Raw genomic sequence first — 16,444 nt, 5'->3', positions numbered from 1 at the left:
GAACAACTCCTCCCTTGGATGCACATCTCTTTGTTTCAGCTACATTAATTTGATGGACAAATACCGATGCATTGTGTTCTTTTTGTGCTGCTCTACCTTTATGACCTATGTTTCCAAGACTGTGTTCATATCTCATTTATGATTCCTATATCACGTACATTTGATACAGGATGGTGGCTTTTTTATTTGTGTTTGTTTGTTTGTTGTTTGTTTGTTTTCCTTTATGTGTCTTGAAATATGCAGACAGTGAGTAAGCACAGTGGTGTAGCCAAATCTTGAGAACAAATACAGAGAATAGGACTCTGGCTCATGCTTTTAGACACCCAAAGGTTAACATATAATATAGCATATAGCACATTCTGGATTCTTAACACCACTCATGTATGACCAAACCTTTAAGGCATAGGAAAATCTGTATTATGCTACCATGGCAGTAGAGTGGTGGAACAGCCATTCACCTTCCTTACCAAATCATAAAAATAATCATATCAAAACAAGGACATTGTGTGAGACCCTTTAAGTGAAGCTAGTGCTGAGTGATCAAGGAGTGACGAGAGGAAACATAGCAGGGGTGACTTCAAAAGCCTTTCCCTACCATCATTTTTAGTTTGGCTCAGAACTGTTGTTTTTTCCAACTGATTTTCCTCCACAGCCTTGTTCACTTCACAATAGCACCAAACCCTATCTTCTCCCCTTTTCTAATTCCTGACTGCCCTTCCTAGGAGAATAGTTCTGCAGTCATTTTCATTTCAACCATTACACTGTTAGCCCAGCGTACACTTCTCACCCTTTTGTACCTGTCACATTCTGTCCTTTTGACATGTTTTGTCTTTGAAGTAATTTTCAAATTTCCTTTTCATACTCATCCTCTAAATCACATTTTCCTTATAGATTGCAGAAACCTCTACTCACAGCAGTTTCTCCCTTGTATCACATTGTTTACTGTCCTGGTAGTCTTGCTTCTGTTTTTTCCTCAGGGTCACTGATCTATGACTATCATCCACAAGGGCTATTTTGTAAATGGTTTCTGTCCTCTCCTTGAGGAAAAGATATTGCATGGAAATGTTTATTCTGGCAAGTCCTAGCCACTATTTTACAAACTGAATGCTAGACTGTGGCTGGCTGAACCCTGTCATTCACAGTTAACATGTCCCTCGTGCTATTTCCCAGCCTGCCTTGGGCAAGGAGATGGGCATGGTGCTTTGTATTTTTGTCTCTCATTCATTCTTGTCTCTTATGCACGTTTGTTTTTATCCTTCAGGCAATTTCCGGAATTTGAGGCAACTGATCCAGCAGCTCTTGTGCCCTTTCAACCATCCACTTGAAAGAGAAAGTGATGTCCAGGTTAGGGATACAGAAAGCCTAGCAATACCCTGAAGAGAGAAGGGATGTGATAGAAATAGAACCTTCTACACAGAGCCATTCAGAGTCTGGCCAAAGTGTGTACATACTTACGGTCCTGAATTCTGACAGTGTCAGTGGGGAGCTCCCTCCAAGAAGAAAGGGTGTGATTACTGTAAAAGAGTGTGCATCTTGCTAATGAGCCATTTGTGCTCAGGTGTCAAGGCTACCATCATGACTGAGACTGGGCATCTTTTTCCAAGTAAACATAATTCTGTCTAACCTGGAACAAAGTGCAGTTGTAGTCCATTTGGCAAACAGTTTTAGGTAGTTAAAAATGAAAAGATGCTTTTGTCATGTGCCTTGTTAGATGCCCTTATGTATTTGAAATGTCTGTACAGGGTTGGTGGATATCATATAGAGCCTATGGGAGACCCATCCTCTCTAGGGCAGTAGTTGGACCCCATGTGGGATGTCTGAGAGCATCTAAAGCAGTATTACATGACCGTGTTTAGGCACCTGAATTGCTCCACCAGTGTTCTTTGGCAAGGGAAGAACTATAGAGTGCACCTTTTAATATACTAGTATGAAGAAAACCCAGTAACTTAGTAAATCATTATTTGGAATAAAAAGGGGACCACAATGGGTAAGGAGGCTGTGTACATCTTTTCTTTCTGTACTCTGTGAAACTGTGTACTTCATCTATCCTGACCAGTGTTTTCTCCTACAGGAGCCAGTGGAACTCATTGATACAATGACACCAGAAGAGGTAAGACTGGACGCTGAATGGGATTGATGTCAAGTGAGTGCTTCTTTTGCCCATTCCCTATCATTTGCAATTCTTTCTTACAACATCAGCAATTACCACATAAAGCCAAAGATAAAGCCATTTTCTTCTTCTGAGACTTGTACAATGGGCAAGTCTCACACAATAAGAGATTGTTCTGCTAGATGTACTGAGTAAGGCTCCGAGTAATCTGATCTAGCTTTGAAGTCAACTCTGTTGTGAGCAGGGTGTTAGACTAGAGACCTCCACATTTCCCTTCTCACCTAAATCTATGGGTCTATGTTGTTCCTTTATTCTTTGCGCAAAGGAAGTATTATGTTGTAATGACAAGGGAAATGTCAACTCAGAAAGGAAAGCTAAGATGTTCATTCTCTCTAAGCAGGAAAGAGCAATACTTCACCTTCCAAGAAAACCTCAGAGGTACTGGAATTGGTCTGTTCACAAAGGGACTTGATACCTGCCAAGGAAGGGGTGGGAAACATGAAAGGGGTAATATAATGGGCAAAGCAGGTGAACAATCTACATGGAGTGGAAGAATGATTAACAGGCAAATGGACCTGATTTGGGTACATAACCAGCAACACTGCTAATTACTGTAAGAGTGATTCTCCTTCTTTCCTGTGTCAGATAGATGCTTGGGAACAGGAGGAGCTGAACAAGGATGTATGCTTTGACTGCTGCTGCATAGACCCTTCCCCTTTCCAACTGGTGGAGAGAACTTCCCTGCACAAGGTGGGTGCAGAACTCTCTCTGAGGCATAGTCTGTTTTTCTCCACCCCATCTATCATTACAAGACTAGTCTATGACATTTCTTCTCCTTTTCTTCACCTCCAATTGACTCACTTTCTCCTCATCCAATTATAATTATCACCAGCTACTTCCACATCCAGATACAGGCGTAATTTTGTTCCCGTACCTTTCTGTGTGATACAGTATCTGTGTGATACTAGTCTCCTGGAAAATGAAAGGTTAGAGGTTACGACGTTTGAGTACATTTATTAAAATAGCTTTTGGACACAACTTAGGATTTTCCAGACATTACACTAACAGAAGCAGTATATGCTACTATAATGCTAGGAACATTAGCTGGAGAAATACACCCTGGTTTGTTGGTGCACAAGACTGGAATGAACACTCCTGCATTTCTCAGTGTTTCTCTCAGGGTGTAGAGTCTGCCTCAGCGTGTGAGAAAAGTTTCTTCAAACCAGCCTATATTATAGGCTCTTCATCGACCTGAAGCACAAGAAAAGAGGAAGCTAGGTCATACTGATGTCCAATGATAGGACCCAAGGGAACAACATGAAGCTGCAACAGGGGTGGTTCAACCTGGATATTAGGAAAAGGGTTTTCACCAAGAGGGTGGCTGAGCACTGGAACAGGCTCCCCATGGAAGTGATCATGGCACCAAGCTTGCTGGAGTTCAAGAAGTATTTGGACAACACTCTCAGACAAATGACTTAACTCCTAAGTATTCCTGTGTGGAGCCAGCAGTTGGACTCTGATCCTTGCTGGCCCCTTCCAACTTGAGGTATTCTGTGATAAAACTTCTAGAGTCAGTGCAGAATGACTGGAGGAAAAACAATCATTACATAGGTGTATCAGGAGTAAGAGAGGATTGGGGTTTCACTAAATGGAAAGGGAAACTGGTCTACTGAAGCAAAAGCGCACACTACAAGTTTTTAATCAATATTTATTTAATGTGAACTGTCACCAGGTGCCTTGCATTAAATTAATTACTATTATCCCAGTCTTTAGCAAAATAAGAACAGGCTAGCATATACTTAAGATGAGTTTGGTGTTTTCTAAAGGACTGACTGAAGCAATCTGAAAAATACTCGCATTTGAGAGTTTAGGGATTACAAGAAAGGATGCCTGAAGAGTGCAAATGAAGAAGGTTCCATACCTGTTTTTAAAAAGAGCAATTTGCTCTTTTTCAGAGAAACTCTGAAATAACAGACATAAGTTGACCTGGATGCACAAAAAAAGCAGGAATAAATAAATAATAAATAAATAAATAAGCTACTTGAGGTATGCATAGTTAGAGCTAAGTGTAACGATACTGAAAATTGAAAGAATAGCACAGCTTATCGTGATCAAATTGTATTTAACCAGCCTGATTTTCTTTCATGCTAGGGTAAAACGTCTTCTGCCTGAGGACTGACATTTTCCTTAATTTACACTTGAACATGACATTCAGCATCTCATGTGATGCTAAAGAAAAAGGCAAATAACAGCTCTGAAAGAATCACTTCATGTAAGGCCACAGGTAGAGTCCAGCTCAGTTTAAAGAAATTGGAGGTTAAAAATATTCCACAGATGAGCACTGAGAATGCTGAAAGTTTCAGAAAGCATGGAGTATATTTAGGCTGAAGAACAGAAGACTGATAGTAGTGTGATACCTGTCTTTTTCAGAAGTCTTTGTAAGAGAAAGGGAGTAACTTATTTCCAGTGTTCCCACTGCACTGAGTAAAAAGCAACAAGCTGAAGTTTTGACGGGAAGTATTCCAGAAAAAAAAGAAAAAAATTTAAAAAAATGCTTCTGGTGGTAAGGAAAGTACTGGAATAAATAACCTAAGTAGGTTCTGACAATGCATATTACTATGTGATAGTCACCTTCCAGCACCAAAATGAAAAAGGATCTTCACAAGTCCTTAAATGTACAGGGAGATGGAGGATAGGAAGAGAATGTGTTCTACATCATGAACACACTCCCAACTCACAGCTCAGCAGAAGGACCAAAGGGTAGTATTTGCTAGCTACAAAAGGGGAATAGAAGTAGTAGTTCTCACTGGGGTAACTTCAGCATTGTATACCTTTGGGATTCCCATTTCTAAATCACAGGTCTAGCACCAGATATCACATTACCAGTTTCCAAGGTCTCTAAAATGTTTTTGCGTGTGTGTTTTTCCTTAGACACATACATTGTTTTCATTACTGGGACTCAGCCATGCCTACATAACCAGTATGGGGAAGCTGAGGGGAGTGTTGGCTTTGGAAGAGGTAAGTACAGATTCTCTCATCTCCTAATCAACTGCAGTCATCCTGTGAATCACTGTGAAACACTTACAGGTTGGGGATCCAGCTAGGAATATATATAACTGTGATCGCTATGTTTTCAATTGAGAGTTGAGTTCTGAGTCATAGAATCATTTAGGTTGGAAAAAACTTCAGAGATCACTAAGTCCAACCGTTAACCCAGCACTGCCAAGTCTGCTGTTAAACCATGTCACTAAGCTCTACATGTTTTTTGAAGACCTCCAGGGATGGTGACTCAATCACTTCCCTGGGCAGCCTGTTCTAATACTTTACAACCCTTTCAGTGAAGAAATTTTTCCTAATATCCAACTTAAACCTCCTCTGGAGCAACTTAAGGGCTTTTCCTCTTGTCTTATCACTTAGTGCTTGGGAGAAGAGCCCAATCCCTACCTTGCTACGACCTCCTTCAAGGTAATTGTAGAGCGTGGTAAGGTCTCCCCTGAGCCTCGTTTTCTCCAAGCTAAACAACCCCAACACTTTGGAAGCCATGTAGTGGAATGGATGACTTTCAGAGAAGGGAGTAGGGGTTTACAGGCATGTTAGATGGTTTGTCCTTTTCCTGAAACTAGAGCTTTTAACTGAGTAACTCAGTGGTGCAGAATTTGTTATTTACCACAGAACAAAAATTACAATACCTGTGTAAAAGATGATCTCCTCAGGCCTCACAGGTGGAGATGTGACTCTATTTTTAAAGCCCTTTATTCCTGAGAGCTGATGAACTTGTGCAGTGTAGGGCTGAGTCAGTCTCCCTCTCATCCATTTTTCTCTGAACTTTTTCTCTTCTAATAGCTTCAGAAGGCAATAGAGGGCTCTACACGCTCTGGAGTTCGCCTCCGCCCTCCCCTTGCCAGTTTCCGTGACACAAACCGGACTTCAATCAGCAGTGAGAAGATCAGCCAGGCCACTCAGGCGTGGAACCAGCAAGACAGCTGCATGGTGGCTGCACAGAATGCAGCAGACTTGGGGACAGAAAGCCCACTACCTCCCTACTCACACTCCCCACAACCCTCTCACTTGCATGATGAAGGGGAAGGCCTGTACTCCAATTATGCCACTGATACTGATTTGGAAGAGATGGAGCTGACAGGACCAGTTGCTGAAGACATCTCAGACATCCTCAAGGACATAAGCCTACGCTCCACTGATCTGTATGAGGATGAAGATGAGGATGAAGATGTCCATTTATAACTGCTGTGAGCCCATCGTGATCTTCCGTTGAGCCAGTCTTCTCGTGCGTGCTCCTCAAACAGAAGCTTTTGGATGCTCTCGGTAACCACAGAGGATTGATTCAGCTGGGGGAAGAAACACAGGACTGGCCCATTTTTGCTGTTTTATGTGCAAATACCAGTTGGGTTATTGGACTGTATGGGTGTGTACAGGAGTCAGATGTGAACTGCAAGGTGGCTAAGGGGCAGGCTCATAATGTTTAAGGCCTCTGCTTTCAGTTGAGGTGAGGTGTCTACACAACATGTCACAAAGGATAATAAGAGGACATGAATATTGCTGGACACAATCAGCATGCTCTGGGTCAATCTGCTATGTAAAAAGTGGAGGAGTAGCAGCTCTTCTCATTCTCCATTGGTGTCATCCTTCCAGTCACACCTGACCTGCATACACCAGTGCAAACCAGACCTCCAGCCAAAAAGCATATTGCTGCTTCTGTCTGCAATCCTGTCCATGTTGCCATAGATCCTTTTGGCTAGCTCTTACCTTGCACTCCCCAAAACATTCCCATCAAGAACATTCTTCCTCTTTCTTAATTTTTACTCTGGGATTTTTCTGGGTGGAAGTGCAGTTAGGAGCTTCTCCTCTGTCCTTTAGCTGAACCAAGCCCTAAAAACAGGTGGGAGGAAATATATTTGGTCTACATCTCATGTCTTGAATTCAGCCACAGCTTTAAGAAAAGCACTGAAAGGGAGGAAAGACTCTTTGCTTTCCTATCTCTGTAATTTTTAAATTGTACGTGGGAGCATCCTCTGTGTTGGAAGAAGAGGAGTAAAACAGCATGTATGTGCCTGTATTTCAATATCTGTGTTTGTCTCTCTAAAGCACTGTTCAAAATTTTTACAGAGTTATAGTCTTAAAATACAAGAACTTAAAATAAATTTAAAAATAAAGAACTATGGAGTGTTAGCAGGCTGACAAGAAATACAGCAGAGGCGAGCCACATTTTCTACACTTTGAAAACAAGTTATCTCTCAAGTATGCTCTTTTTCCTGGTAATTCAACCCTACCTACTTTCCACATATTTCTGCATAGCTCAGATCTGAGAATTCCAGCTCTCGCTTTTGTCAGTGTCTCCACCAGGACTAAAAGCGAGACTTCAACCCTTGTCTGCAGCATCCCTCTCTATTCCATATTTAGATTTGGAGGAGATTTTGATCTGTTTCCTGCAAAGAGATGTCTCGTCACTTCATTTCATAGATGCAAAACCTTTGCATTCAAAGATAAGATGCTGCTTTAACTCAATGTCCTTGTGGGGTTTCCTCAGTAAGTATACAGAATTTGATTTTGTCTATTCTGCAGCTTTCCTCTAACATTCTACTTTTCTTTCAATTATGTTTTTGGTCTAGACACTTAGATGCAGTCCCAAGCAGTCCCTTGGATATGTTTTCATTTATCAGGAACAGGGGAGAAATTTAGGCTCTGAGACTATGTTCTTGGGAGTATTGCCTTGGATAGTGAGCCACATCCTCTTCCCTGATATTTAAAAAAGTTTATCTTATTCAGAGTGACCGGTTTCACCTGACAGATGTTTTTCCCAAGGCTGTCTCAGAAGAAAGTCAAAAATAGTTACATCTAGCCCAGCCTCCCTAGGAAAATTCTCTTTTGGCTTTAATTCCAAGGACTGACCTTTTACCAAATTCACTTTTATGGTAGTCATGGATGGGGAAATCTGTAACCAAGTGATGGTAGAGGGAAATCTACATAGCTGGTCTCTTGGAGAGGGAGAGATTTACTTTTGTTCTCTGAAATTCAGAGCCCACCAGCCTACCGTGTATTCTTTTACACATGGTTCCTGTGTTTAAGCTATCTAGGGACAGCCTTTCCATGCCAAAGTGATCTTCACTTCTCTGAAGGTCACCCTGTCCTTGTGAGAAGACAGTGGCAATATGAGGGCAAGTCTCTCATTCACAGCAGCTGCCTGCCTCCACCAGAGGTTTGGGGCACATATCTGATTGCCAGGCATTAGAACACAGCCTTCCTGCTACCTTTGTGTCACCTTCCCCTGCCTGCAAAGAAGAGACAACACAACTGCTATTTTTCCCAGGTAACTGTGATATTCCTATGTATAAGCAGAGGAGAAACAACATTTCTTTTATATATCCATAAATGCACAGTGAGTGACAACACTCCAAGACCAAATCTGACCTGAGGGTCCACACAGCCTCAGGAAGGACGAGTTTCTCCAAGTCTGCTCCTACCTTATTACCAGCAAGTACAGACTTGGTTCTGCCACATTTTGCAGCTTAGCCAAACAATTGCAATGAAACAGATAAGATGGGAAGAAATTTAGAGGCTAGAGTCAATACACCTCCCCCAACTCTAGCCTGAATAAAGATATATGTTCTGCTCAAGTTCCTCACTTCTCTTATGGTGTGTTACAGAAGAACAGAGATTTGACTGGATGAGAAAGCAGATGGAGTCTAAATCAAAGCCAGAGAGTGTGTGACTCACGACAGACAGATTGTGGGCTGGGAGAAATGAAGCTCGAACAAAAATGATTCACATGGAAGGGCTTGGGAAGCTCACAGGAAGCCACAAGCTAACCTGGAAAATTTCATGTTTTGTCACTTGAGGGTATAAGGACACAAACATGCATGCCTGCACATGCACACACACATATCTCCTCCACTCCTATTGCCCTTAGCTGTCCCAGAGGAAATATGATGAATTGGACTTCTTTTTGTGGGGAAGCAGAAAGACGGATGTTGTTAGTGCTGCTCTTTAAAGACATCATTCAAGATCCATTACAGGTATGCCCCATCCCCACCCTTCGAGCAGAAGCAGTATTCATCTGTGCCACTTTCTCACCAGAGAAAAAGTATGCACACATGGATGTGTATAGGGAACCAGAAGGAAACAAAAATAAAAAAATTTAAAAAGTACTGCAAAAATAGCTTGTGATGTCTGGAGATGTTTCCGCCTCCATTTTTACTAATAAAATCTTCACTGAATTGATGCCAAGTACTTTAGTAAGTGTGAAATGTGCAGTTAGCTGACTTTTGTCAAGAACTCTCTAAGCCTGCACCCCCTCAGGCAACCCAGTACTCCTATCCCCCGCCTCCCACCCCAAGTTTAAACTTGAAACCTTTGTCCTGCATACAAAGTGACATTGATCAGTCACTATAAAACCTGCATCTCTCATCCTATGAAAGTAGAGACTTGGCTAACTACCTACAAAAAAACATTCTTCTCCCAAATCAAGCTCTCCCCATCAATGAGACCTTCCTATTCATTTAGAAAATCAAACCTCAGCTCTACCCAAAAAAAATCCAAGCACAAGCCTTGAGAAACAAGAAGCTCTGAGACTGTTTTGAATCACAAAAACTTGCCTTTGTCTTAAATAACCTATGCAGTTGCTTAGAATCACTTCTATTGGGCAAAGATTCATGTAACACTAAGCTTGTCACTAACACTGAAAGCACTAAAATAGAACTGATCTTGTTCAGCATTTTTTGCTCCAACCACCTGCTGAACTACATTTGGTACCCAACATATAGGGAAATACTCGCGAAGAACACGATAGTTAAAAATCTCCATCAGAGCAGAAATTTTGGGGAAATCACCACCACCACCATACACACACAAAAAAAAACCACCACCCTTTTGCCTTCTATCTTCAAGAAAAAATGTAGTCCTAATCTCAGCTAATTGCCAGATTACTGATTTTCAGCTAACGAGTGCAAGAAGTTATCTATGAAATTCTAATCTAGCAAGAAGTTGAACTCTTCCTTCTAAATGGCATTTACATTTGAAAGCACAAGTCCTGTTTTTAAACTCATAAATATGAATACATTAAAAATAAGGAAAGCAAGATTAACAAGAAAACAGATAGGTCTTTGGGTGGTTATGACAAGGCTAAGAGACTTTGTCATGACTTCAATAAAGGAGAAAACACAAGGTGATGAACTATTAGACAACCAGAAAAAAAGTGCTTGAAAAAAAAACATGTAACTGTTTTTGGTTGGCATATTATTTCAGTCTATTAAAAAAAATCTAGTTTGCTAACCCTACGGACAAAACCACTTAATATACACACGAAAAGAGAGACAAACAGAACGAAATGTTCATAAAAAATAACTACACACACACACACACACAAACACACCAGATATGCAAACACTGTATAGAAGTGCATGGTTTGTGGCCAGACAATACAAGCCAGGGCAATAACCAGCTAAGCAAATAAATATCACTCTGCCAAATTAGTCCAACCCTGGTAGTGGTATAATTAAAAACACACTATTAAATATACTGTCACAATAAGCACTAAGTTGTTCCTGGCCACATAAAAAAGGATTTGGGCAGAACTCTACAACTCAGTCAACACTAGAGACCAGTAATTAATATGTCAGCATAAAAGCCATGACAGAGCATTAGCATTCTCAAACAGATAAAAACATTTTATTTTATATTTTAATTTTAAGCCACATGATGCAAAATTTTAAGGCTTTATTTGTGGGAGGCAAGCTTAAGCTGGTCCTGATCATAACTGCAAGTTCTCATTGTGTCCCCTTCCCATACAGGACAGTCAACCAGTCAACAAATATGCACAGATGCACAAACATCACCTTTTTCAAATCAAGGGTGTGAAATACTAGGCAGCTCTGCAACTGGGTTGCCTGTGCTTTGAGCCACATCGCTCCCTCCCTCAGCTTGCTGGAAGTCAGGAAGTCCTGATGCAAACTCATAGTGCTAAAGACAAAACAGTGGACACCCACTGGGATTAGGTTGCTGGATAATGAAGCCAGTCTCAGACAAATTTACTACGAGTTCAAGCACTGAGCTTTCAGATGAACATTTGCTCATATTCCAGCAGTTCTGATGTCCTGCTTGTGCAAACACTGTATGCTCCATATCTAGCCAACTTGAAGGATTGGACCTGATATGGAGGACAAAGAATGCTGAGAAGTCCAGTAGCAAATTGATAAGGAAACAATGTAGAGGAAATGCTTGTAGAGTATCTACATGATGTACAGAACTGTTTGCTTTATATGAACAAAAATCTAAAAGCTGATAATATCTGGCTGTTTACTGAGTAGCTACTTATTGAATTTGAAGGACAAATGATAAAATACAAGACTTACTAAAATGGCGTTAGGATTAAAGTCACACAAGCTTAAGTTAGAAACTTCTCAGTTATTCCTCACAGAAACAAATGCAAAAGACAGTAATGGGAGGATTATGAGAAAATACAACTGCCAAAAAAAATCATCTGTTTTTTTTTGCCCTCCTCAAACTTCTATAGTGCGCTTAAACAAATGGGTTGTGAAAAGAAATGGGAGTTGTGAGATGGTTGGATTATGACCAACTTTATCACAGAATCTTATGCTTAAATCAAATTTGCAGTTAGAATCATAGAATACCCTGAGTTGAAAGGGACCCACAAGAATCATTGAGTCCAACTCCTAGCTCCACACAGGACCACCCAAAAATCAAACCATATGTCTGAGAGCATTGACCAAATGATTCTTGAACTCCGACAGGCTTGCTGCTGTGACCACTTCCCAGGGGAGCCTGTTCCAGTGTCCAACCACCCTCTCAGTGAAGAGACTTTTCCTGACAGCCAGCCTGTTGCAGCTTCTTGCCATTCCCTCTGGTCCTGTTGCTGGTCACCACAGAGAAGGGATCATTACCTGCCCCTCCGCTCCCCTCATGAGGAAAGCTGTAGGCCACCATGAGGTCGCCCCTCAGTCTTCTGTAGGCTGAACAAACCAAGTTACTTCAGCCACTCCCCATATGTCTTGCCCTCCAGACCCTTCTCCAACTTCATAGCCTTCCTTTGGACACTCTCTAATAGTTTTATATATTATACTGTGGCACCCAAAACTGCACATGGTACTCGAGGTGAGGCTGCACCAGTGCAGACTACAGCGTGACAGTGACTTCCCTCAACCAGCTAGCAATGCCATGCTTGATGCACCCCAGCATACAGTTGGCGCTTTTGGCTGCCAGGGCACACTGTTGACTCATATTCAACTTGCCATTGACCAAAACCCCCTGATCCCTTTCTGTGGGACTGCTCCCCAGCCTCTCGTCTCAGATGCAGAATCCGGCACTTGCTCTTTTTAAACTTCATATTCTTGGTGATTGCCCATCCCTCTAATTTGTCAAGATCTCTCTGCAAGGCCTCTCTACCCTCAAGGGAGTCAACAGATCCTCCCAATTTAGTAACATCTATGATCTACAAACCTGCTTAGTGTTCCTTCAAGTCCTGCATCCAAGTAATTTATGAAAACAATGAAAAAGAAATGGCCCTAAAATGGAGCCCTGGGGAAGCCCACTAGTGACTGGTCACCAGCCTGAGGTAACCCCATTTACTATACCCCTTTGAGTCTGACCCGTCAGCCAATTATTCACCCATCAGATTATGTTTTTGTCTAGTGAATGTGCTGGACATTTTGTCCAGAAGGATACTGTGAGAAACTATATCGAAGACGTTGCTGAAACCCAAAAAGATTACCTCAACTGCCTTCCCTTGGTCAACTAGTCGGGTAACCTTTTTGTAAAAGGAAATTAAGCTCATTAAACAGGACTTTCCCCCCATGAACCTGTGTTGACTATGACCAATGACTGCATTGTCTTTCAGGTGTTTTTCAATAACTCCCAGAATAATCTTCTCCATAATTTTACCAGGCACTGAAGTGAGACTGACAGGCCTGTCAGGGTCTTCTTCCTTGCCCATCTTGAAAACTAGGATAATATTTGCCAGTTTCCATTCAACTGGGAGCTCTCCAGATTTCCCAACCATTGAAAAATAATTGAGAGAGGTCTTGTGACGATATTGGTCAGCTCTTTGAGTACCCTGGGATCACTCCCATTGGGCCTCATAGACTTATATGCATCCAGCTGGACCAGCAGATCCCACACAAGTTCAGAGTCAGATGGGAGTTTATATTTACCACAGTCACAGTCCTCCAACTCAAGCTCCAGGGGTCCCAAGGCCCATCATCAGTGTTGAAGATAGAGGTGAAGAAGGCATTAAGCATCTCTGCTTTGTTTATGTTGCTATTTGTGAGGTGAGTATCCTCATAATGTAGCAAACCAATGTTGTCTCTGGTCCTCCTTTTGTTGTTAATATATGGCACAGAAACTATGAACTGCCTGAAGGATTATACAGAAAATACCCTTGCAGCTGGAAAAGTGCAGAGCCAGTGAGGTGTACAGCAAGAATTGTGCCCTTTTTATTTACTCTTTTCATTAATTACTTGAAAAAGTAACTTAAGAGAGCTTGTAAGACTGTAAGATGAGAGAAGCATATAGTAGATTTGCCATCTAGTCTAAACAGAAAAATGAGAAGGAAATGGGAATGAAAGTCTGGGGCAAATACCACAGAGTGAGGTTCATGCTGATGCTAAGCAGCTAAATCCAGAGAAGTATTTAACTGAGAGATAAATCTAGACTAGAATGATGACAAAAGAGTTCTGTTAGGTGAAGCATTCAGCAGCCGCACACTATCTTTGTAGCATAATGTGAAATTAAGAAAAAAAAAACATTCTTATACTGAAGGTACCGCTTCCAAGCTCAGAGTTGGGTTCTTTTCCCAGGGACTCAAGTCTTAAATGTATGTGGAATAACTGATTTCATTCAGGACATTACATTTCAAGAAAAAAATATATAGTGACAATTTAGATGCCATTGGGGGGGGAACAACACAACAACAAAAAACAATGAGAGTGAACACTAGGGGACTTTCAGGAGTGGAGGGAAAAAAAAAACTAAAGGAGTTAAAACACAACTAAATATATGAACATAATTAACATAATTATGCGGATATACATACCAAAGGATGGATGAGAATCTATTCAGCAGGTAAACTGGGAGGAGATTAATTTCAAATAGAACACAAAAAGCAAAGATCTGCTAAGTCCTGATTGTGAAATACAGTATGCCTTATGCAGGTCAAGTGACACTCGTAAGCCCCTGAAAGAACCAGTGGAAAAGTGCAAATAAATATCTTCACAAGGAAATAAACATCTTTCATGTCTAGAACTTAGAATTCTCATATGATTAACAAAGTGCTACTGGATCTGGCCTAACATTCTAAATCCCTGTAGGAAGAGGCAGATGACACAATAATACTGGAATTGCAGAGTTGTTTCTTTCCAGGGAAAAGGTATTTCCTTTTCCAACCAATTCCCCAAACTGTTATGAGAACACCAGGCTAAGAAGTGCTGATTTAAAAATAAACCATGAAACCAGAGTCTTGCTACTCATGGTAAGTGCATGTGCCACCCCAGCATCAGATTCCTCTTTGTGTCTTATCCTAACCTGCCGTTGTGAAACTGTACCAACTGTACCAGTTGTGTCTGCACATCACCAATACCAGGATAAAACTCACACACATCATCTGGTAAATGCTTTTCCAGTGCAACAGGAAATCTCTGTGCTAAACAAGAGGATCCTGTCAATGTGATGCTGTCTATCATCAAATCTGTCACAATGGCCTGGGATTTGTCTCATGGTAGCCACAAGTACAAGCGAGGTTTTAACCCTGTATAGTGGAACAGATGATGTTCTTATCTTCTCGATGAGAAATAGTATATCATATATTTCTTATTGTGGGATGTTTCTCCAAGCCACCATGGATTCTTTTCAAGGCCCTCCATCAGACAATCTCATTGAGACCCACCCCTGTTCCTATGATCCTCTTTTCTCAGACGCAACTCCCCTGGAACCAGTCCCACAGAAATAAAACACTTCCACCAGCCAGGATGGCAAGACCACATTCTGTTTAATAACAACTCCATAAAGGACTGTACATGCTATTTTGAGCTACCTCCCCTATTTAATGTGGTTGCTGCCACATACAGGCATGGAGGTGTAGAGTGCCATATAGTTTCCTAAGTCTATATGTAGTGTGTGTACATGTATGTATGTGTTTGTACTTGCATGTATTTATATATAACTTTGTAGAAGTGTTATCTTAGAAGTCACATTATCAAAACATGCGAAGTATATTCAACAAAAATTTTCAGGCAAACATGTTTTGGAGCTGGAAGACCAAAGGCAAATCAGACTCATGTTAGTTATTAAGGGCTAGTGTGGGACAAGGTAGGGATGAAAGCTTACAATAGTGGACCCCTTTCTCTTTTTTGTTTTACTTCCATTCAATACTTTCACCCCAGACGTTAATGCACCTCTGTAAACACTAGCTTGAAAGAATACAGATAATCACCATGCAGCCTCCCCCTACAGAAAATGTGTATGGATTGGAGGGAAAGTCTTAAAATTGCTTTGCTGCAACCTCCACTGTCCCATACACTTATGATAAAGCAGTTTCAGACACTGAGAATACAACATTTGAAGCCCCAAACCTTAGTTACTTTTAAACGTGCTTCAGGAATCCATTCCCCACACCACTACTGAGATTCCCATCCACCACCCTGTATGTTTCAAATCCTCAGTCTGGACCCTCCCATATGTGAAAAAAGCTGAAACAAGATAAACCCTGTTCTCTGTGAAATTACTTTTGAGTCCCAACTTTATAGCATAGGGATTCCCAGAGGCCTCCAATCATGCACAACATCCACAAATCAGAGAAGAGAAATTGAAGTCAAACAAGAATATATATCTGCAAAAGAGCTTTTGGCTTGCTACATTGCTCACACATGCAATATCTGAAAAGAAGGGAAGTCCATCTGTACTTGCTCCATGGAAGCTCAGCAGAGCTCTAGAAAAGGGTTCTTAACCTTCTGACCTCCAACAGGACTGGATTTCCATGTCCAATGAAAATGAATCCAGAAAGCTAATGAATCTGTACTAGACGTTTTTATCTAATTAAAAGTAAATCTTGGTGCACAATCTTGTTTCCGTAATGGAGAAAATCCTTTTTTGATGGTTTGTCTGACTAGGGTGGACATTTGTTCCCTTAGAGGAAAGCAGAAACAAGACTAGTACATTCAAAATGTCCCCAATCAAAGGAGATGAGGAAAATGCTCACTAACATTCTTTCCACAGAACACTGCAACCCCTTTCTTCCTAGAAGACAGCAGCTACCATTCATCAGTAGGTAAATCCCTTGATGTCTGCAGAGAACATTCTCACTTGAACAAG

At 41.2% G+C, this 16,444-nt stretch overlaps 1 protein-coding gene across 1 annotated transcript in view; it reads left to right on the top strand.

The window, feature by feature from the left end:
* The window catches only part of CLCN1 (chloride voltage-gated channel 1), a 45,066-nt gene extending 35,003 nt beyond the window's left edge, over nt 1–10,063 (top strand). Inside the window, 5 exon segments of the mRNA XM_040563440.1 lie at nt 1,262–1,344; nt 2,072–2,110; nt 2,756–2,860; nt 5,042–5,128; nt 5,954–10,063. Coding sequence (XP_040419374.1) covers nt 1,262–1,344; nt 2,072–2,110; nt 2,756–2,860; nt 5,042–5,128; nt 5,954–6,352 — 713 coding nt within the window. The 3' untranslated portion in view covers nt 6,353–10,063.
* The last annotated feature ends 6,381 nt before the right edge of the window (nt 10,064–16,444 follow it).

This window comes from Cygnus olor, chromosome 1 (genome assembly GCF_009769625.2).
Source record: "Cygnus olor isolate bCygOlo1 chromosome 1, bCygOlo1.pri.v2, whole genome shotgun sequence".
NCBI classification, from domain to species: domain Eukaryota; kingdom Metazoa; phylum Chordata; class Aves; order Anseriformes; family Anatidae; genus Cygnus; species Cygnus olor.
This window is presented reverse-complemented; position numbering and strand designations above follow the sequence as displayed.